This window comes from Enhydra lutris, unplaced genomic scaffold (genome assembly GCF_002288905.1).
Source record: "Enhydra lutris kenyoni isolate GAN:26980312 unplaced genomic scaffold, ASM228890v2 scaffoldscaffold18, whole genome shotgun sequence".
In the NCBI taxonomy this organism is placed as follows: Eukaryota; Metazoa; Chordata; class Mammalia; order Carnivora; family Mustelidae; genus Enhydra; species Enhydra lutris.
In genome coordinates this window covers 16482094-16504274 of record NW_019154102.1, presented here as the reverse complement: position 1 = coordinate 16504274, position 22181 = coordinate 16482094, and the positions used below count along the sequence as shown (strand labels likewise).

At 47.3% G+C, this 22181-nt stretch overlaps 1 protein-coding gene across 2 annotated transcripts in view; it reads left to right on the top strand.

Annotated features, from left to right (window-relative positions):
- LOC111148025 (sprouty related EVH1 domain containing 2) overlaps positions 1-16809 on the top strand; it is a 116964-nt gene extending 100155 nt beyond the window's left edge. For both annotated transcript variants that reach the window (XM_022504376.1, XM_022504375.1), the window contains exons 5-6: positions 11366-11515; positions 13535-16809. In XM_022504376.1, the coding sequence (XP_022360084.1) occupies positions 11366-11515; positions 13535-14200 (816 nt within the window). In that variant the 3' untranslated portion in view covers positions 14201-16809. The remainder of the gene's footprint in view (positions 1-11365; positions 11516-13534) is intronic.
- Positions 16810-22181: the final 5372 nt, after the last annotated feature.

Sequence of the window (22181 nt, the reverse complement as noted above, 5' to 3'; positions counted from 1 at the left end):
CCAGCTGTCCTGCTTCTCCCCCAAACCAGCTTGTCCTCCTGACTCCTCAGGGTTGTGAAACTGTGCTGTAATTCCTCAGAGGAAAATTAATGTCCTGCTTGGCATGTGCATGAGTGCACACTTGTGTGCATACACACACGCACACATACCCTGCCCATGCATCTGTGGCCATTCGCCAGCGCCGTTACCCTCTCGGGGTCCCCTGCCTCTCCATTCCCTTCCACTGCCACCAGCATAGACTCCCGATGAGTGACTGCTCTGATTTTCTGAGTTTGGGCTGTTGATTCATGTATCCTTTTTCTCCCTCCCATCGCTTATAGCTGTTTTGTCTCCTTTAAAATTCCAAAGCACTCTGTTGGTGATTTCTGTCTTGCCATTTGGAAGCTTGCCCTTTTCTGTTTTTAAATTTTTTATTTGCCAAACGAATGAACCTTCCTCTAATTAAAAGCAGGACATTTCACTGGTACAGTCTCAGCAACCCTGTAAAGCTTTACTCTAAAAGGTGCTCAATAAAACGGTGGTCTGAACCCCAGATACAGGGGCTAACAGTCATAGGTTTGCATATTTTATTCATTTGCCGTATTGTTATCCGGGGGGAGCGATGGAAAGTTGGGTGATTTTGAGGGATGCTTGGTTGTTTTTCTAGCTGTGTTTTCTGCTGAGTCTACAAATGGGAGCGGAGCTCCTAGCATTGTTGCTCACAGAAGCTTTTGACTGCTCCTGTGGCTTCTCGCCCTCCCCCTTGCAACACAGTCTCATCCTGGCCCCCTCTGCTCATGGGGACCGCAGTTATAGTGACTGGCGCAGGTGAACACAAATCCCTACATGGCATGGCCGTGCCCTGCATTAAATATGCAGGTGTGGGACCTGAGACATTTGGTAAAATTTGGAAGGTGAGTAATACAAAAAATGCAAAGCAACGACAACAAAAAAGGTTAGCATTCTATTTAACAGGATTTTTTTTTTGGCATTGCTAAGAGCTGGCACACTCTTGTTAATGCCCCTGACTGACAGCTTTTAGTTTCTTTCATTTCTGGGAGACTTTCATTTTTGGGGAGACTTAAAAAGGACAGAATGGAAAGACCCTCGAGTCTGTTCCTTCTGTTGTACTTTTGTCTTGCAGAGAAGACGCGTGCTTTGGCATTATCTTGGAGGGGAGGCCCATTGTCAGCCTGAGATAGGAACAGTTTAGCTCCGTGAATAAGCTGATCTGGTTTGCTCCCCAACTTCAGACTCACTTTCTCTGAGCTCCCTACAGTTGAAGACTCTGAGGCCAAAGGATTCAGAGCCTACAAGAGGAGAAGTAGGAAAAATGGACCATAGAGAACTAGAAGGGCTCTGGGTTTTATGGCCATTTAATGAAGAATTTTCCCTTGTCCATAAGGTTGGGTCCATTAAAACCTAGTGGTTTATTTACTGCTGCCAAAGTCTACGATCACTTTTTAATTGTTATTAGAATCTTCGTAAATAGACAAGGATAATTTTAATGTGGTCTTGGAAGAACACAGCTGTACGTATACATACTTCTAGAGCAGGCTGATCTAGAATCTACGGTCAGGTGTTGCCGCTGCTTCAGCTGTCATTGTGCTGAGTGGCTGGATTCTGGCTCTAAAGCTTGGGGATTAGGGGAAATATTTGCATTATAGACAGATACTTGGGGGTGTATGAAATAGCTTAAGTCTTCTTCCATAATAAGTCCTAAAATAATATCTAAATCTGCAAATCGGGAAACGGTTGTATATAACCACATGGCATTGGAAACAACGGAGAGAGGCACCAGTAGAAGGAACCACAAGAACTGGAAGAGTATTTTCTGTCTGGTGCTCGAGCATCGATGGGGAGGGGCAAAAACTGCTGTTGGAGACAGTTGAAATGATACATGTGTGTTGATTTTTTTAAAAGAAAGAGTGCCAGGTTTTTCTCGGAGCAAGGCCAGGGGTTCAAGGGAGAAGGCGGAATGGAGAGACACCCTAGTCCTGGCGATCCTAGTCCCCCCACATTGGGGGTTTAAAGATGTAAAGAGACACAACACCCGTTGAGGTCTGCGGCTGGAGATGTGCATCTTCCCGCTGTTTTCTCTGCCTGGTGCTAGGAAGCAGTGTGTCCACCGTGCAGGTAATTAGCTAGAAATGTTTGGCTTGCGGGGAGGCGAGGTTAGCTATAGACATGCCAGCTCCTTAGAATTACAGGTCTTAGGGCGCCTGGGTGGCTCAGTGGGTTAAAGCCACTGCCTTCAGCTCAGGTCATGATCCCAGGGTCCTGGGATCGAGCCCCACATCAGGCTCTCTGCTCAGCGGGGAGCCTGCCTCCCCTTCTCTCTCTCTCTGCCTGCCTCTCTACCTACTTGTGATCTCTGTCTGTCGAATAAATAAATAAAATCTTTAAAAAAAAAAAAAAAGAATTATAGGTCTTAGAATTGGAAGGGATTTTGAGTTCCTATCACATGAGCCAGCCTGCTTCCTCTGGCAAATGAAATAGGATTTGCCTCATTTTACAGCCACAGTTGTGGAAGTGGCTGAGAGTCGACTGGGTGACTTACTGAGGATCCCAGGGCCAGTTCATAGCGGAGGAGCCGTGAACACCCTCTTCCAGCCCCTCTGGTCCAGCACGGCTATTTTTCTCTTCCTCTGTTGAATAATTATATTTATGATATTTCAGCTGTTCTATTTTTTCAACAACAACCAAATAGAGGCATTATATTTTGGGGTTCTCTGGGACCCAAATTGGACAGGGGAGCAAAAAGAGGATAAATATATGAGCCATGCCCTGCGTAGCCCATTCATGGGACAGACTGGGAGCCTCCTGAGTGTTGACGCCCAGAGGTCCCCAGAATAGCAAGTCAAAGCTTAACCAGAGGAAAGCCTCCCCTATATAAGGTCTTGATTTTTTTCCCCTGCCTTCTAGGTTTTTACTCCCACCACCTAGGTATTGTTTCTGGATTCGGGCAGTCCTCCTCAGCAGCCCTTAGTGCCTAAAGGCATCCATGCTGTGTAATGAGATCACTCCTCCCCTGTGCACCCAGAATGAGATTAACGTGTGTACCCCTGGCTTGGCCGAATTGAGAGGAGCAATCCACGTCATTTTGCGTGGGTCTGAATTCTCACCTAGAAGCCAGCAGAAGAAGGCTGGTATGTGGATTACGTTTGGCATTTCATCAAACTTCAGGCAGGTAGCCCTCCTTTACAGAGGAAAAATGTCCTGTCTTTTAGAACACCATCCGCTTCCAGCCATGTTTTGCCTAGACTGGAAAACTTGGGTCCTTCCTCGTGCCCTATGCTTGAACCCTTGACATCCTGTTTACTACAAGCTGCATTTTATTACTTTCTGGCTATTCAGAGCAGTTGTCCCTAATGACATCCCAGGCACCGCCCAGCCACCCCAGGTGTTTTGTAAACTCTGGCTACAGCAAGTGTTTGAAACCGAAGTACTGAGAAGCAATTTGTTTTGTCCTAGATGGGCTTTTGAGGGTTTGCAAGTTGTGCTTGTTTTCATTCCTGAGTTAAGGAGGAAAGTGATGAATTCATTGCATTTTGTAGTTACCAAGGCTTCATGGGGGGTGGGGGGAGAAGTACAGGACGCCACGTTTCCCTTTTCTTGAAGTTTTTTCCACCTACTCCATCCCAACAGATGTTAAGACTGAAGGCAGATCTAATTCTGTAATGAGTGCGGTTCGTTTACTGATCTTCTGAGAAGTGGTGGGTGACCTCCAAGTGTGTGGAGTTTGGAAGCTAGGCAGAAGAGGCCTGCATTCCAGACTTGGTTCTGCTAGTAGTAAACTCTGATCGCAGAATCTCGTAAAGGCGAATGTATTTCCTCCGAGCCTCTGTTTGCCCCCCCCAGGGGAGGGGAAGGAGAGGCGCCGTGGTGTGGGGCTGCCCCTGGCATGGGCCCTGGGTTTTCACGTATGTGACCGCACGCAGGCCTCACAGCCACCCTGTGAGCCACATAGTGACATTTCTCTGTCTGCAGATAAAATCAGCGAGGCTCCCTACCCTGCCCACCCAGAATGCAAACTTCACATCTGCCTGCCGCCTTTCAGAGAGTTTTAAGAAAAGGAAATGTTTATTCCATAAGTTTCTACCTATTAGATAAGCCAGATTCCCTTCATTGCAAAGTAGCTTCCTAACCAACGGCCTCTCAAAGGAGTGCCTGGGCTCCAAACTACTTCACTGAGGCCTGAGGTTCCCGGCGTCTCTGCTGGGAAGCCCCCGTTTCTCTTAGGTGATCAGTGACTCAAACATTTTCTGTTGTCTCTACCTTTGCAGTCAAGGGATTGGGCAGAGTGGGATGGAGAGAGACTTTGGAAAAGAGAAAATAGGTTCAAAATGTAAGCTACTTCTATAGAGCTTAGCCAGTGAAGCTGATGAGTATGGTGGCTGATTAAGAAAAGCAAAAATGTGGTGGAGGGGCATCTGTGTGCTTTGTGGTCGACCCCAGAAAGCGGCGTCCCAAACTGCTGCTGGCCAAGGCCCAGCCCTGTACGGGGTGGCTGGAAGGTCTCAGAAAATGGGTGGGAGCCGCTTTGTCTTCTAAATGAGATTAAGTATCCAGCTCACACTGCATAGTAAGGGGAGGATCTTTTTATTCCACAGAACTACCTAGTGATCTACCAAGTGGCTGAATTAAAGCAATTAATACATCTAAGGCTCAAACAAAAGCTTTGAAATGCTCTAGGTTTCAGGAAGCCCAAAGGCATTTTGCTAGCCCTCCCACTTGTGTCTGTCTTCATTTACATGCGTCTCCTCTCATCTTTTTAAGCTGTGGCTGGCAGGATACTAGTCTTTCCGTTTTCTTCCTTCCCATAGGGCGCATATTCAGGGATACCTGAAACCCCGCCTTCCTGCTCCCAGCCCCTCAGCCCTTCCCAGGAAGCCAAGCTGGGGGTATATCGGAGTCCTCTCCTTTTGTAGCAAAATTTCACCTAACTTGAGAATTTAGAAACCGAAGACTTTTCAATGAGTGAGAATTTGGTTTTTGTTGTTTTCCTCACAATGAAAGAATGCCCACTTTATCCTCTGGGTCCCAGAGAGCAGAATGTCCTAGAGTCTAGGGACAAAGTGAGCTCTTTCCCCTGTTCCTGCAGCTGCCTCCTAGACCCACACTGCCTGCTGGCTGGGGCCATGTAAGAGCCCGTGTGTGTACATACTTTAAAAAAAAAAAAAAAAAAATGAGAAGCCCTTGCAATGGAAAGAAGGTCGAATATTGCGTTGGTTGCATCAGCTGTTGAGATCTATTTTGGTGGCGGATTGCAGTAAAAATAATACAAATTGTGGTCATAACTACTAGGTAGCCTCCTTTAAAAATGTAAAGCAGCAGCATCTGCAGACAAGGCAGGAATTCTACTTCATCAATCTGAAGGAATCCTGTGGCACCCCTGACCCCCGCAATCAGGGAGGCAACAGTCTTGGTCAAACCCCTTGGATGTCTGATGTTCTTAAGAGGAGGGGGGAGGGTTACACATGCCCCCCAACAGCTCCCTCGGACCTTGGAGATCACTCAGTGCTTCTCCCTTGTTTTACACGCAAGGAAACTGAGGCCCTGGGAAGTTAAACAGCTTGTGCGAGACACCTGGCCTAACCTGGCATCACTTCTCTTTATACGGTGCAGGTGGTGTTGAACGGCCTGGCTCCTTAAGCATTTCTTACCTTCATTTTTCTAGGCCTCACTTAAAAACACATCGGCCTCTTAACCTCCTGGCGTTCTCGCTCCTTGCGCTTGGCTCCTTACAGTGTGTGTTTCCTTCTATCAGCTCGTGTGTGTCTTGGGACACGGGGATGATGAAGTGACTATCCTTGTTTGCCTTCCTTTTTGTTTTTCTTTTTTTTAGATTTTATTTATGTATTTCAAAGAGAGAGCAGGGGAGCGGCAGAGGAAGAGGGAGAAGCAGGCTCACCATTGAGGAGGGAGCCCAAAGAGGGGCTTGATCCCAGGACCCTGAGATCATGACCTGAGCCGAAGGCAGACGCTTAATGACTGAGCCACCCAGGTGCCCTTGTCCGCCTTCCTGAAGGTGGGGTTCATCCCATTTGTTTCTCTCCCCAAGACAGAGAAGGAAATTGCCAGTTTTGCCAGCCTCCTCTCAGTTGCAGATATGGAATAGAATGCTCCAGGTGCCTCTTCAGTAGTTCCAAGTGTCCTTGAAAGAACAGCCCCGGGCACATCTGTCCTCTCTGTCCTCTCCCATAAGCAGTGTTTACTACTACTACTACTACTACTGCTGCTGCTGCTGCTGCTGCTGCTGCTGCTGCCTCTGCCTTTGTCCGTCCTTTTGGAAGAACAAAGATCTAGCAGGAAAACTCAAGGGGAGCTGAAGGGATGCACAGAGCCTTGAAAACACTTGTTTCACTTTGAAATGCAGAGTCTGGCCCACCCTGAATGCCCCAAAAAGCCATTGGTCAACAGCCAGGATTCCATCCCAGGATGGGTCACTGAAGCAGACTGCCCCGTCAGCTGCTCTGGCTTCTTGGTGCTTTCCCTCCTCCCTTCCTTGAGCTTCCCTTGGTCAAAGAGGTCAGCCCTCCAAATGAAGAAAGCACTTTCCAGACCCAGGGCATGCGAACAGATGAGTGTGCTTCAGGAACTTCCAGATAAACCCAAGAAAAGGGAAGAATGGCTGAGGTTCCAAGAGTAAGAAATGCTGTCTTATAAAATATGCCCGTGCAGAAGGGAGCCAGCCACAGGTTTAACGTGAGACTTGGCTCTTCTCTCCTTTCCCCGTTCATTCTGGTTTCCACCCAAACCAGGCAGCCTCAGCGAAGTATCTTTTGTACTTCGGATTGTGATTATTGTCAGCGTGACATTAAAGTCACTTAGAAGAAAAGTCTGTATCAAGTTTTGAAGCTCTGGTATGTTTCTTTCATTAGTTGTTAAATTCTAGGGAATTACAAGAAATATCTGAACTCTCAAAATAAGCACAGTTTATGTCTGCAGAGTCTGGCGCTTGGAAGATTGCGCTTTCTGAAGAATTTTATTAGATGTTCACTGGTAACCTTGCACCTCCTTTTCTCTTCATGTGAGGCTTGGTCTGGGTTTTCCACCCATCTGGGATGGAAACCACGTGGCCTTGCCCCCGCCACATCACCTTGCATGTCTGAGCCCACATCCCAGCAAGCACCCAACCCAAACCAGGGAAGGAATGAGTGCCGTAATCCAAGTGCATTCTATCAGGCTACTCGTGTCTCTATTTTCTTGATTCTGATTGGCAGTGGCCACTTTTCCGTCTTCGTACCCTCTGATCCTTGCTCCCACCCTCCTCTCATTCCTTCTCTCACCTTCCGGTTCCATCTAGGCTCTTCCTTAACCAAAGTCTTGTCTCAGTGTTCTCCCCTATTAGAGGGTTTCAGCACCAGGCCACACAGAGCTTGTTACCTTCAATAGAATCACACAACTTTTAATTAGAGGATGATTTCCTGAGCTGAGACCTTGTCATTTCGCATTAGAACACTCTGTCGAGTTTCTGTTGTTCGATGCCCCCTGTCAGGTTGCAAACTTCTCCATTGGACAGCTTTTGAATAATGGGCATGGACATTGAGTAAGAGTCCAGCCCAAAGCCAAAGGCAGGATTTTTCAGAAGCAAATCTGCAGGTGGTGGGGTTCTGTTTGCTGAGTCCCATCACACAGGAGCTCCCGCCAGTCAGCAGCCAAGCTGGCCCTCGCCGTCCACGGGGGTGCAGTGCTGAAGGCTCCCTGTCCCTGGATGTAGGGAGGCCTGTTGCTGAAGCCTCTGCCTCTGTTCTGCTTGAGCTCAAACCCACAACAGAGACAACCCCTGGAGAGCACAGGCAGTTTAAAACATAGCCAGTCTTTTCAAGGTGAAGGTGACACTGTCAGATTGGTCGGTCGGTCGGTGTCATTCACTTGTACGCGCAAATAACAGACGTTCAGAATCTGGCGTGCACGCGCGCGTGTGTGTGTGTGTGTGTGTGTGTAGCTGCTTTTCTCCAGCATGTGTGGAAACCACAAGCAATGTTGTGGGAGAGTCGGTTCTGCAGGACCTGTGGAGGGGGTGCCTGGCTGGCTAAGTCTGTAGAGCCTGTGACTCTTGATCTCGGGATCATGAGTTTGAGCCCCGCGTTGGGCAGCAAGATTACTTAATTTAAATTTTTTTTAAAAAAAGGTACATGTGGATAAAAGGATTTTCCCCCTTGTTTCTTGGAGGGGCCCTGATAGTACATTGCTTTTGTTTGTAGATCACACTCACTGCCTGCAAGGGCTGATACTCTAGATCTGGAATAAGCCGCAGCTGTAGTGCAGACTCTCTCATGCTCTCCTTGCCAGAGTCCAGACAGACCCCCAGCAGTCCGGGCACGGACTTCAGCTCTGCCTGCAGGAGGCCGTGAACTGTGGACATGCTTCAGAGCTTTCTGGCCCTCTTGCTCCCTGTAAAATCTGTCATTAGATGAGGAGATACTCATCTAATGAGCTCTGCTGAGCTCTGCTCAGTCTCACGTTCTCTGATAGTGTCCAGGGAGCTTTGCACTGGACTGTGCAGCGGGCAGAGGCTGCTCGGGGTTCGGGAGGTAGGACGGCTGCATCAGAGATGGCACTGCTGGTTGGCTGATGAGCACCAGGAAAACACGGGTGTGCCTCATGGCTCAGAATGACTTTCTCCACATTGTTAACCTGGACATAGGTCACAGGAAATAGGGTGGAGGAGGGCGAACAGATGATTAACACAGAGCTGGCCGCGATGCAGAGTGCATATCACAGTGTTCCGTACATGGGTAGCTTCTGTCCGGAGAGAGGACTGTCACGTGTGGTGCTGCTTAAGAGTTTAACCCTTGAGATTTGACTCACACTGAAGGGCCCCCACCTACTCATTCAGGAAGTATTTATTGAGCTCTTTAGAAACCTCTGTATCATGACTCGTCATCCCCTTATCTCCTAGGTTTGCCTAAAGCAGGGTGCACCTTTTTACTTGGAGGGATTGTGCTCAAGTTAATCTCAGCAAAACCCCTCTGAGAGCGGGCATCGGAAAGGGCTGGAAGGGGCTAGAAGCAGCAGTGCTGTGTATGGACTCCCCGCACCCACCCCATCCCCGGGCATGATCAGGGCTGCATTTCCATCCAGCTCTGCAGTGGCTGTCTGCCCTGGTCAGGTCGGCAGGACCCTGCCTGGCCTGGAGTCTGCCGTCCTGTGTGTGAATCAGAGCCAGCGCTCTGCCTGCGTCTGCGTACCAGCCCCCTACCCAACCCCAACCCCCGAACAAGCCGGGGCCTGGCAGACAGCCAGAGACAGGGACGAACTCTTGGCTTAATTCTGTCTGATCTGCAACCACCCATGTGTGAAAAGAGGGAGGTAGTCAGTACCTCTGAAGATGGGAAGAAAGAGCAGGTGAGAGTGGGAAGACGACAGAGTTTGGGAGAAAGTAAGCATTCCTGTGTATCCGTTAGGTTGCTTTCAGTTATTGGGATTTGAGGGGTAAATAGCAATTCTTCCCTAAGTCCTGAAGTACTGAGGGGGAGAAAAGAAAGGAAATGCATGAAGAGTGATGATACCTGTCCTGGCCCACGTCTGCAGGAAGCAGACAGCTCAGGTGGGGAGACACAACGATTGGACAGACCCGCCCTGCCAAAGCTCAGGGGCGCTGATCTCCACAGCCTCCCACAGTGGGGTGGGTTCTTGGCCTCCGAGAGGACCACACCTTCCCCAGAGTGGATGCCGGCATGTGCTGTTTGCCAGTTGGGTGGCTCCCGAGAAGTCGAGAAGTAGCAGACTCTGTGTGCCCAGTTCCACTGCACTGCTGTGGAGAGGAGTGAGGAGAGGCAGAGTATGCTGTGGGCAGGACTGCCAAGGTGGGGGAGAGCAGAAGTGAGGGGGAAGTGTGCCCCAGTGATGAAGCCAACGCATTTGGCTGAAGTTCCCAAGGCAATATGCTTACACCGTGGGGACAGCCTAAGGTAGATCAGGATTCAGGCTTGATGAGATCCAGAAGCTCAAATGGCGTCTGTGGGGGCGGCTGCCCTGGTTTGGCTTCACATCCTCCTCAGAAGGTTCTTTCCTTGTGCCCTCACCAGGATTCCAGGCTTCTAGGACCCTTAGATCTTAACTGCCAAGATAAAGACAGCATCTTTTCTGACCTCTCCATGAAAAATCTTCGTATTACGTCAGAAAGGACCATGAATCCGTATCTGAATTAGTCACTCTGGATTGAGGGATCAGAAACAGCATCAGCTCTGCATCACTTGGACCAAACAGGATTAGAGAGAAAAAATCTGAAGGGTTGGGTCTCTAAAGAGGTGCTGCACATGTCCACCAAGTTTTAAAAATTAACAGTCATTAAGTTGCATAATGGGAATATGGGTATCTTTGTCCTAAATACTGGTCCCATTTTACTGGGCAGGTTTTACTTTCTAAGTTGGGAGTAAGGGTATAAAAGTAATTTTCATAAGTCTGTTTTAACCTTGCCCCCAAAAAGATATATAACGCTAATAAAACAACATGTAAGATAAAGAGATAAATAAGCAAATGAGGCAAGGGAATTAAGACATTGAGAAGCAAGAGCCAAGGAGGAGTTCTTGATTTTTCCCGAAATAGGACACCTAGATACAAGAAATAACTTTTCATTGATTTGGAAGAGAAAAGGATCTGTGACTCTAAGGAGCCAGGGAAGGAGGGGATTCTGAGGATTTCTGGCTTTCAAGGGTGGTGGCCACAGTCCATCCCAATACGTGATCACCTTCCAAAGACACTCACAGAGCCTCCAGTCTGAACCCATCACATCTACTGGGGGAGCAGCTCTCACCACCAACAGACAGGGGCCTTCATTCTCTGTGCAATCCCCTCTCTCTTTCTCTCCCTCCCCTCCACTGGCTTACAGTGACCCCCCCCCCCCCCCAAGGCTTGCCTTCAACCCCAAATTACAAAATTTCTTCCAGGAAAGCCAATGCCCACGATACCCTTGAGATACCCGTATTGCTGAGACTTTCCCAGGCTGGGATTAGCTTCACACAGAAACATTTGGATTTGATTTTTTGCCCATTTGCATCTCCCCTGCACACCAGAGTCCCATGCAACCAGGGCTACAAGTGAGGTGACCATTTTTTATCAAACTGGGACACACTCACAGAAGGCCTGATGAAGCGAGCCCTTTCCCTGAAGCCTGGTGACTGCTCCCACATTTGAGAAAACCCAGCTTTCCAGGGTTGGGTGGCTGGCTTTCTCTGCCCTTTGAGCCAGCCACATCGTGTTTAGACAATCTGGCCCTTTAGGGGTCCTTCTGCCTCCCACAGCCAAGATAAACTCGAGATTTCGGGAAGTCCAGCAAGACACCACAAGTAGGGGTAGATGGTGTGTTCGGTTTGGGTATGTGGGTTTGGTTTTTGTTTTTGTTTTAATTAACTCTGGGTTACCTCCCTCTAAACAGACAGCTACAGACAGTTCTTCTAATTCCTCCCAGAAGAGGGAACAACCTACTCGGACAATCTCTTCTCCCACATCCTGTGAGCACAGGAGGATTTATACCCTGGGCCACCTCCACGACTCATACCCCACGGACCACTGTCACCTTGAACAGGTGAGCAACCCTCTGGTTCCTCCGAGAGCACGGGCTGGGCAGCTGCTGATTCTGGGACAGCCCCCTTCCCCTTCCATGTGGCCCAAAGCTCACGGCCAGGCATCCTCTGTTCTCCATATTGACAGTGGTGGTGGCAGCTCATGCCTACTTAGCTTTCTGTGTGCGAGACCCCATGCTAAACCTTTCCTGTGCTTAAGCTTGTCGCATCCTCACAAATGACCCCACGAGGCACGTCCTCGGCATCCCCAGTTTATAGAGGAGAAGGCTGAGGGCTTAGAGAGAGTCCTTGATAGAACAGGTTACAGATGCAAGCATGTGCTTACCCAGCATGCTGCGCTGCCCCCCGAGTTCCTCTGTGCAAAGGGCTTCCTGGCTTGGTGTGAAAGCCCAGAGCCAGGATCAGGACTGAAGAATGCTGTCTGCTTGGCTCGGGCACCCTGGCATCGCAGGCTGCAGGCCCAGGCTTGCTTGGGGAGATGTAGCTGGAGTCTGGAATTCAGTAACTCAACAAATATTTACCAGGCGGCTGTTCTGCGGAGCAGGTTCCCAAACTGTGGGACATGGACTGGTGCCCGTGGAGGGTGATGTGGCCACCAGTCTGCTCTGAGAAGGAAAAAAGGAACACAGGGCAGTGAAGGGTTTTGGTTTTGTTTTGTTTTCAACATAAAGCTAGATTGATAGAAACCTAAAAAAAAAAAAAAAAAGTCTTACTGTGTGCTTCCTAATATTTTGGCATTAAAATACTCTTTTTAAAAAATCACTTAATGGTACCTATAGTTGGGAATTGACCTTTTGACTCCTTACTTTGCAAAATAATTAGCAAAGCCTGTTCTGCTCCCAGGATTTGTTTTGATCTATATAAGATTATGGTTTTCCAAAGTCTGTGGAACTCTGTCAAGAATCTAATAGGAATTTGGCAATATGTGAGACATGGTCCCTGCCCTCAAGGAGCGCACAGTCTGGTGAGAGTGATGGACAAATTTAGTTAGCAGGTGATAAATCCTGTGACAGTATTAGATTGATGATGACAGAGGCAGGTGTGAGCCACACCTGTGTGATAGAGAATCTGAGGCTTAGATACGTGCTAGTAAATTCCAAAGTCCGAATTTTACTCTAGTGGGTTTCCTCAGAGCCGTGTTCCTCACCCCTTAAAAAAGACTTCATCCACAGAGGACGTCAAGTGGATTGATAACTACAGATTCAGTGCCTGCCCCCATGGACAGGGCCTCCCTGACGCCAGAGTAGGACTCACTGCGGAGAGGACTTTGTAGCCCCTGGGAGAATTCGAGGCAGGGAGGGGTGAGGCTCTGGGTCTGGCCTGCCCCAGCTCACATTCCAGCCTGCCCCTCACCACCTGTGAGACCCTGGCCACATGCAGACTCCAGGCAGTCAGCCTCTGGATCTGCACTCCTGTAGCTTCCCAGCCAGATGACAAGAGACCCCATACCCTAGCTCCTCGTATCCATTTTTGCTTTTCTGAACATGACCCACAGTGCAAAATGCATTTCATGTTGTGACCCAGTAGGCAGCTCTCACAGACAGAGAGAGACCCACAGAGGCCACCCTTGTAACAGGCAGTGTGCTCCTGTCCTCTGTTCCCCCTGGGAGAAAAGCTGGTCTTGCAAAAGAGAACACGCTGTACAGACACAGGTGAAACTAATCTAAGCTGTTAGAAATCAGGAGGGCTGTCACCGTCACCTTAGGGAGAGGGGCTCAGGGAGGCCTCTCACATTCTGCTTCTCCCTCTTGGTGTGTTCAGCTTCCAAAAATTCAAAGTCCCTTTTTACGAGTCCCCTCGTGTATGGTAGTACCTTGGCAAAAGGAAAAAATTTCCGACCCAGGAGTGGATGGCGAGTCACAACTTGCAGGACCTTCGACCTAGGAGATGTTCACTCATTCCAGGGTGGGTCCGATCTTTGTGTCAAGAAATGCCTTCGTCAAGGCCAGAGGTACACAGTGGAGGATTTGGGGGGTTGTTTTTGCCGCTGCTATGAAAGTGTCTCCTTTCTCCCGGGGCAGCCGATGCCGAGGCCCTACCGCCAGGTGAGCTTCCCCGACGACGATGAGGAGATCGTGCGCATCAACCCGAGGGAGAAGATCTGGCTGACGGGCTACGAGGACTACCGGCACGCGCCGGTGAGGGGCAAGTCCCCGGACACGTCAGAGGACGCCGACTCGTACGTGCGCTTCGCCAAGGGCGAGGTCCCCAAGCACGACTACAATTACCCGTACGTGGACTCCTCGGACTTCGGGCTCGGCGAAGACCCCAAAGGGCGCGGGGGCGGCGTGATCAAGACCCAGCCGTCCCGGGGCAAGTCCCGGCGGCGGAAGGAGGACGGCGAGCGCTCCCGGTGCGAGTACTGCAGGGACATGTTCAACCACGAGGAGAACCGGCGGGGCCACTGTCAGGACGCGCCCGACTCCGTGAGAACTTGCATCCGCCGCGTGAGCTGTATGTGGTGTGCGGACAGCATGCTCTATCACTGTATGTCGGACCCCGAGGGAGACTATACAGACCCGTGCTCGTGCGATACTAGCGACGAGAAGTTTTGCCTCCGGTGGATGGCTCTTATTGCCTTGTCTTTCCTGGCCCCCTGTATGTGCTGTTATCTGCCCCTTCGGGCCTGCTACCACTGCGGAGTGATGTGCAGGTGCTGCGGGGGGAAGCACAAAGCGGCCGTGTGACTCAGTTTCCCTCCTTCCCCTAGTCCTCCTCCTCCTCTTCCTCCTCCTCCCACAGCCACAAGGAAACTTGTGTCCGACATACTCTCACCTTCTTCCCTGCTCCCTGGTACCTTGAGGCGCTATTCCAGCCTGGGGAGCCCGCCTGGTGGACTCTGCACTTTCCCCCGCCCCCCCCCACCCCCACTCTGCATCAGACACACACGCACGCACACAGTGTTGGAAGGAAAGGAACCTCCGCAGACACTCGTGTATTATTAATGATCTGTAATCAATCTGTCTTATACATGCGTTGATTTCATGTCTTTGCTACCCACCTCTTCCAGTGCAAAGGCGCCTGTAGTCGGACTGCTGGTTTGGGGTGGGGTTTGTAGTTGGTTTTTCCAGCCACTCCTTTCTCTTGTTTCAGCTGGCTGGTTGCTAAGGAGCATTGGGTTCCTGCAGATAGGTAAGGTCAGAGCGATGAAACCCCACCAGAAGTATTTTAACCTACAGTTGGATTATGTATAGGAGGTGAGCTAATTAACAAACGTCTCCCACAAAACAAGATCGCTTTAACTTTTTGGAAAGCCAAATTTCCCAAGGAAGCTGCAGTTTCTATCTGGAGCGCATCCTCATTCTCTGCCCTCCCCCAGAAATCTGTCAATCATTTACTGATGCAAAACATTCATCCATGAAATGACTGAGAATTGAGCCTTAACTTGAGATTAACTTGTGTGAATCAGGAAAATTCCTTAAACCGCATTGCATCCTCATGGACCACGCCTAGAAAAGGGATTTCAGGTCTCTGAGAGCCTCCCCGGTAACCCCTTAAATAGAACTTTCTTAAAATTGTGTCCCCACCACTTCTAAAAATTTAGCAATATTAGAAGACAACACTAAGAAATTGTGCTCATTGTTTTGCAAATGAAGTAGTTGAGTCATACACATACACACACCAGTGTTCTCCAAAGAGTTCTAGTTGAGAAACACCGAGGTTTGTGGTAAATAAAATTAAAGGAGCTTCCTCCCATATCCCCTATTTTGGGGGAGGGGTGCATTTTAAATGTCCTAAATCTGAAGAGTGGTGGGTTGCATTTTGTTCATGGGTTTCTGTTTTTGTTTTTGTTCTAAACTGAAATTCACATCACCAAATTCTTCGTTTATACTTGGGGGGATTAAAAAAAACCAAGGCCATATGTAAAAACCCTTCCAATGCCTAAGTGTCTTTCTCCTACATCTCCAATCCCAGACTTCCCAGTTTGGGTGCACAGATGGTTAGGTCAGCAGTCTGGGTCTACCTGTCGCCTTGCCATGTAGGAGGCTTCTAATTAGCTGGAAAAAAGTATTTTTCTAATATATTGCAAGGAGTAGCCAAATCTCATTGCATAAAGAAGAAAAGCAAAGAGTGGTACCTAGCATAGTACAATCAGAACGTCACGGAGACCGTAGGGGACAGGCTTGTCAAGGCTGGCTCTTCCCTCCATGATCTTCCTGTGCTAATTGCCAGCTGAGGGCATGGCCTGCTCTCTGTATCTCCACTCCCCCCCCCACACCCCTTCTCTTTTGCACACAGGACAGCTAGTCTTCAAGGAAAGGGACTTTTTTCCAGTCTGCCAATCGTATTGGGAAAGTGCTAGCCATGCTTCCCTTCTTGGAATGTTTTCAGCTCATCCAAGCGCCCATCACATTTCTTTAGTCAGATCATCGGTGTAAATACTCCGTGTGCTTATGAGTTAGTTGGTAGATGTTTTCATTTGTTGGGAGTGACTGGTTTGGGCCTTCTGGCTTGGAAAGGAGCAGAGAGCTGTCAGTCTGGTGATGGAAGAAAAGAGAACTGTTTCCCAGCCTGGAGAACATGTAGAAAACCTCCAGCCAGCCTCCAGACCCTGTCAAGAGACCAGCCCCCGCCCTCAGCCCCCCCCCCTCCTGAGGCATTTCCTCAGGGCCTTTCTCAAGGTCTCTCCTCTCTACAAAGCACAACACTAATGTAGGTTTGTTAGACCTCAGTTCAAGTGCCCCTATTTATTTCACTAGGAACACACACATCCTGGCACATTTTGTTTGTAGTACCTGTTTAGTTGTTACTGACCCCTTGTCCTTTTCCACCCTTTGAAGAGTTATGCTGGTGAATCTTACTCCGCCTATACGTTTTGGTCTGTGAAGGCAGCGAGTGGTTAAGGGCACAAGGACAGCCATGGGGACATTGATGTAAATACGTCTCTCTCTCTAATTGCCACACTGCAGCTGAACAGTGTGTAGTATTTTCCCAGTCAGCTTTGCCATACTGACGTCAATCATTCGAGAGAAATTATTCAGATTTTATTTTTGTATCTGTGGTAACAAAACATTAACCAAAAGATTTGTTTGGAAGCTTCCTCTAACCACCCCCCACCCTCAAGCTATTTGCTCACATTAACAAATTAAAGTGCCTGAAGCATAATTCATTCTTTACCTGTATACTAAAAACCCTGTTGTATTGATTTTTTTATAATAAGCCTTTTTACCTCTGTGTAAAAAATATATATACAAGTGTATGATGTACATTTTAGTTCTTAACTTTTTTTTATGGTTTCTAATATGTATGACCAATGTAGTCATTGCTTTAAAATGTACCATGTAAATATAAACACATCCTAAAGATCATTGACTTTGGGGTATTTGTCTGACAGGAGATTGGGGGGGGCGGTTGAGCCTCAGCACATGCTAGAGTTCTCGCAGAGGATGGGAAGGGGCTTCCTTTGGAGCAGGACGCATGGACACTGGTCTGTTTTTGTGAGGCCCTTCCCGGCTGTGGTTATGTCATATTCCCGAGGGGAGACTGCAGCTCCTTGGGCTTGGATGCTTCAAGCGAAAGGAATGCTGTATGTCACAGCCCCGGGAACACCCCCTCGTCCTAGGCCTGGCTTCCCCCACGCGTGCTCCTCAGAGGGAACAGCTGTACTTCCTCCGAGTTGTTTTCCACCAATTCCTGTTGAACTTCGGGTGGGTGGGTTTGTGTGGAGTTTGGGAGATAGTTTCTCACAGAAAACAATTGTTAACACTGTAAGACCCTTGGTCTCCTCAGAGTGGTTCTCTTTCAGTGACATTTGGCCCACTTTCCCTTCCAAATGGGCTCTTTGGATGCTCAAAAGTTACAGTGGCAATCCCCAGGAGGAAGGTGTGGGGTCTTGTAAGGGTCACAGAGGAAAGCTTCAGGTCCTCTCCAGAGAACCTGGAGAGGGGTTTATGTCCTTAAAAAGACATGGAGAGGGGCCCTCTTAGTTTTAACTCTTACAAGCCACTGGCAAAGGTGAAAAACAACAGATGATGCTGGAAGTTGGAAAGCCCAAGGAGAGAAACAGGCCATAAAGATTAGTAACTAAGAGATGACCAGAGAACATGAAAGCTGTTCAGAGTAACGGGGCCATAACAATTATAGTGGGGTGGAGAGCCAACATGGAAGAAGTGAAGACATCCAGTGGAAAACATGTTTTCAAGAAATTTGATGAGCCCTGGTCCTTTCCTGGACTTGCTGTTATACCTCTGCTCACCTCCCTTTTGGGGCTTGAGAAGGTGTCGCTGATCAATAGCCTTGCTCTGTCTTCCATGCTCTCTTGGGCCCATCGGGCTGCCTCAGGATTAGCTGGTCATCTGGTGCCCTATGTGCTCCGCCAGGAGCAGGGCGTGCTGCACACATTATCTCCTTTAAACCTCCACTGAGAAGAGGGTTCATTTCCACTCAGGTGAGAAAGCAGGAAAATAAAGTCCATTAATTTACAATTCCATGTCTCTGCCATTACTAGCCTATTAACCCTTGGGCAAGTGACTTCACCTCTTGGAGCTTTGTTTTTTTTTTCAGGTAGAGGAAATACCCCCCTGTTCTCGGCACATTGGGAAGGTCAAAGGCTCTGCTGTAGTTACAGTGCAGAACACAGGAGGTGCTTTAAAATGCTAGCCCTGTCCTCAGTTCCTCCTCTGTTCTGGAAACATCAGGAACTGGCGAGGACAACCACTTGAAGCACAGGAAGCTGAAGAGCTTGCAGCTATTTTGTGAGTATTCAGACCTACTACATTGAGATTTCTTTTTCTTAACCTCTCTGCAGTTCTAAATTCACTTTTGATTCCTTGCCGGCCCAAGGGCTAGCCGCAGAAGTGTACTAGGCTGGCCAGATTCCTCGGGGGCCAACCCGTGCAGCTTGCCAGAAGGTTCAGGGCCTCTGAGTGGTTCTGCCAAGAAGGCTAGATCTGGCTCCACGTATTTGACCAGGACAGGAACACGTGGTCTTTCTGAGTGCTACTACCTTAAACCTTCCAGCTCTTTGGTGGCCTTGACCCCTGCAAGTCAGTGCACTCCTCTCCGGGGCCTCAGGTTCTCAGATGTAGGCCTACCCCTGTATCTCCCAACAGTGGGCACCGCCATACCCCCTGGAAAAGCAGGACATCTTCTCAGGGGAAAAATTGTTGAAAGAATTCTGTTTTACAGGGACTTCTTGGGTGGTGTGTTCTTCTAATGTGGCTTTTGAGCCGGCAACCCCTCCATGTGAATGAGGGGCCAGAGCTAGCAGAAGCATGCCAGCTGCTTGCAGGCATTCTTACTGTAGGTGCCTCGGGCTTTCTGATTTGTGGAGTGAGATGGTTAGAAATGCCCCACTTTGTCTAGGTCTGAGCCAGATGTGTGCAATGAAGGGAGATGGCCCTGGTGACATACGGCATGACCAGACCTTAGTTGTCACCTAGCAAATCAGGGCCCACCAATCTTCTCAGCTAGTGGTCTCCTCAGGGCAAGCTGGCCACCTAAAGGGCAGTGTTGGTTGGGGTGGGGGTAGGTCAGGGACAGAGCGAGTAGCAGGAAGTACGCTTTCTATTTACTGATGAGTAATAAAACCAGTTTTAGGATAGTCATGCCTCATCCTCAGAAGTCAAACCAGTTCTTCTGTCTCTTCTCTCATTTTCCAAAATGAAAAATTGAAGAGGGGTGCTCTGATTATAGAAGTAATATATACACAGTCATTATAAAAATGTCATATACAACAAAAATATAAAAATAGGAATCTCCTTATGTTAGGTTGCCAGGGCTCTCATAACAAAGTATAGACTGCGTGTCTTAAACAATAGAAATGTGTTGTCTCAGTTACAGAGGCTAGAAGTCCAAACACAAGATGTAAGGGAAAAATCTGTTCCAGGCTTTTTACATGGGCTTACAAATGGCCATCTTCTCCCTACGTCTGAAGTTGCCTATTATCTTTCCTCTGTATGTGTCTGTGTCCAAATTTCCCCTTTTTATAAGGGTATCAGCTATACTGGATTAAAGGCCCACCCTAATGACCTTATTTTCCAATTTAATTACCTCTGTAAAGACTATTCTCCAAATAAGATAAAATTCTGAGGTACCACAGGCTAGAACTCCATTATTCATTGGGGGGTGGGGGGACCCGTAACACTCTCCTGTCCCACCAAACACACAGTGCTTACTGTGTGTTTTTCTGGACATTTCTATGCATTTATACATAGATGTGTGTGAGTATACATTGTTTTTACTTAAAAATATGTCCTCATTCTTTCAATTGGAAATCTTTGTCCATTTATGTATTGATACGTATGTGCTCATTGCCATTTTGTTTCTTCCTTTGTGTGCTTTCCAGCTTTCTTTGTGATTTGTTGATTTTCTGTAGTGGTATACTTCTATTCCTTTCCCTTTTTTGTATCTACTGTATTTTGCTTTGTAGTTACCAGGAAGCTTACAAAGGACAACTTAAAAGAACAGTCAATTTTAAGTTGGTAACAAGTTTGAATTTACCCTGAAACTCTATGGGTTTTTTTGTTTGTTTGTTTGTTTGTTTAAAGATTTTATTTATTTATTTGTCAGAGACAGAGGGAGAGAGAGTGAGCGAGCACAGGCAGACAGAGAGGCAGGCAGAGGCAGAGGGAGAAGCAGGCTTCCTGCCGAGCAAGGAGCCCGATGTGGGACTCGATCCCAGGACGCTGTGATCATGACCTGAGCCGAAGGCAGCTGCTTAACCAACTGAGCCACCCAGGTGTCCCGATACTCTATGTTTTTATTCCCCCCACTATACTTTGTTTTTAATACCACATTTTACATCTTTTTATCTTGGGTAGCCTTTAATAATTATAGTTATTTTTAATACTTTTGCTTTATCCTTTGTACTAGCTTTATAAAGTGATTAATCCACCAGCTTTACAACAGTATTCTAAATTTTACTATATATTTACGTTTACCAATGAGAGTCATACTTTCCTATGTTTTCCTATCACTAATTAGCACCCTTTCCTTTCTGCTTAAAGACATCCCTTTAGGGACACCTAGCTCAGTTGGAAGAACACGTGACTCTTATGGATTTGAGCCCCACACTGGGTGTAGAGATTACTAAAAAACATTAAAAAAAAAAAAAAAGGTATCCATTTAACATTTCTGGTAAGGCCTGTTGAGTGGTGATGAACTCCTTTAGCTTTTGCTTATCTGGAAATTTCTTTATTTCTCCTTTGGTTCTGAATAACCACCTTGCTGGGTAGAGAATTCTTGGTTGGAAGTTTTTTTCTTCTAGTACTTTGAATATATCATGCCAATCCCTTCTGGCTAGCAAATTTCTGTTGAAAAATCTGCTCATATTTTTATGAGGGTTCCCTTGTATGTAACAAGTTTTCTCTTGCTGCTTTAAATATTCCTTGTCTTTAATTTTTGATATTTTAATTATAATGTTTCTCTACAGACCCATCTATATGCTGTCTGTAAGAGAATCTCTTCAGATGTAAGGACACAAAGATGGAAAGTGAAAGGATGGAAAAATACATTCTATGCTAAGGAAACCAAAGGAGAGCTGTATAACTATACTTATGTCAGACAAAACAGACTTGAAATAGACTACAATAAGAGACAAAGAAGGGCATTACATAATGCTAAAGGGCTTAGTCCAACAGAGGATATTTGTAAATTTGTCATTTGTAAATATTTGTGCACCTGACATAGAAGCACTTAAATATATAAAGCAAATATTAACAGACCTTAAGGAAGAAATAAGCAGCAACAGGATAATAGTGTGGGGCTTTTTAAAAAAAATATTTTTTTATTTGACAAAGAGAGAAAGAGAGCACAAGTAGGCAGAGAGGCAGGCAGGGGCGGGGGTGGGGGGAAGCAGATTCCCTGCTGAGCAGAGAGCCTGATGCAGGGCTCGATCCCAGGACCCTGAGACCATGACCTGAGCCGAAAGCAGAGGCTTAACCCACTGAGCCACACAGGCGCCCCTAGTGTGGGGCTTTAATAGCCCACTTTCATCAGTGGATAATTCACCCAGGCAGAAAATCAATATGGAAACAGTAGCCTTAAATGACACATTATGCCAAATGCACCTAACAGATATATATATATAGAATATTCCATCCAAAACAACAGAATACACATTATTCTCAAGTGCACAGAACATTCTCTAGGATAATCATGTTAGGATAATCATTAAGCCCAGAACAAAGCTTAATAAATTTCAGAACAGTGAAATCTTATCACAGTCGTATTTTCTAATCAGTGGCATGAAACTGGAAATCAGTGACAAGAAGAAAACTGGAAAATTCACAAAAATGTGGAGATTTAAAAACATGCTATGGAACAACCAGAGTAAAAAAAAAAAAAAAGAGAGAGAGAGAGAAATTAAAAAATACCTTGAGAGAAATGAAAATGGAAACACAACATGCCAAAGCTACTAAGACTGAATCAGGAAGAAACAGAAAACATGAATAGATTACTAGCAAAGAGACTGAATCAGTAATCACAAACCTACCAACAAACAAAAGTCCAGGACCAGAGACAGCCTCACTGGTGACTTCTACCAAAATTTAAAGAATACATACCAATCCTTCTCAAACTCTTCCAAAGAATGGAAGAGAAGGGAACACCTCCAAACTCATTTTATGAGCTTGATACAAAAACCCAACAAGGACAGCACAAGAAAATTATAGGACAGTATCCTTGGTGAATACAGATACAAAAATTTTCAACAAAATATAATAAACT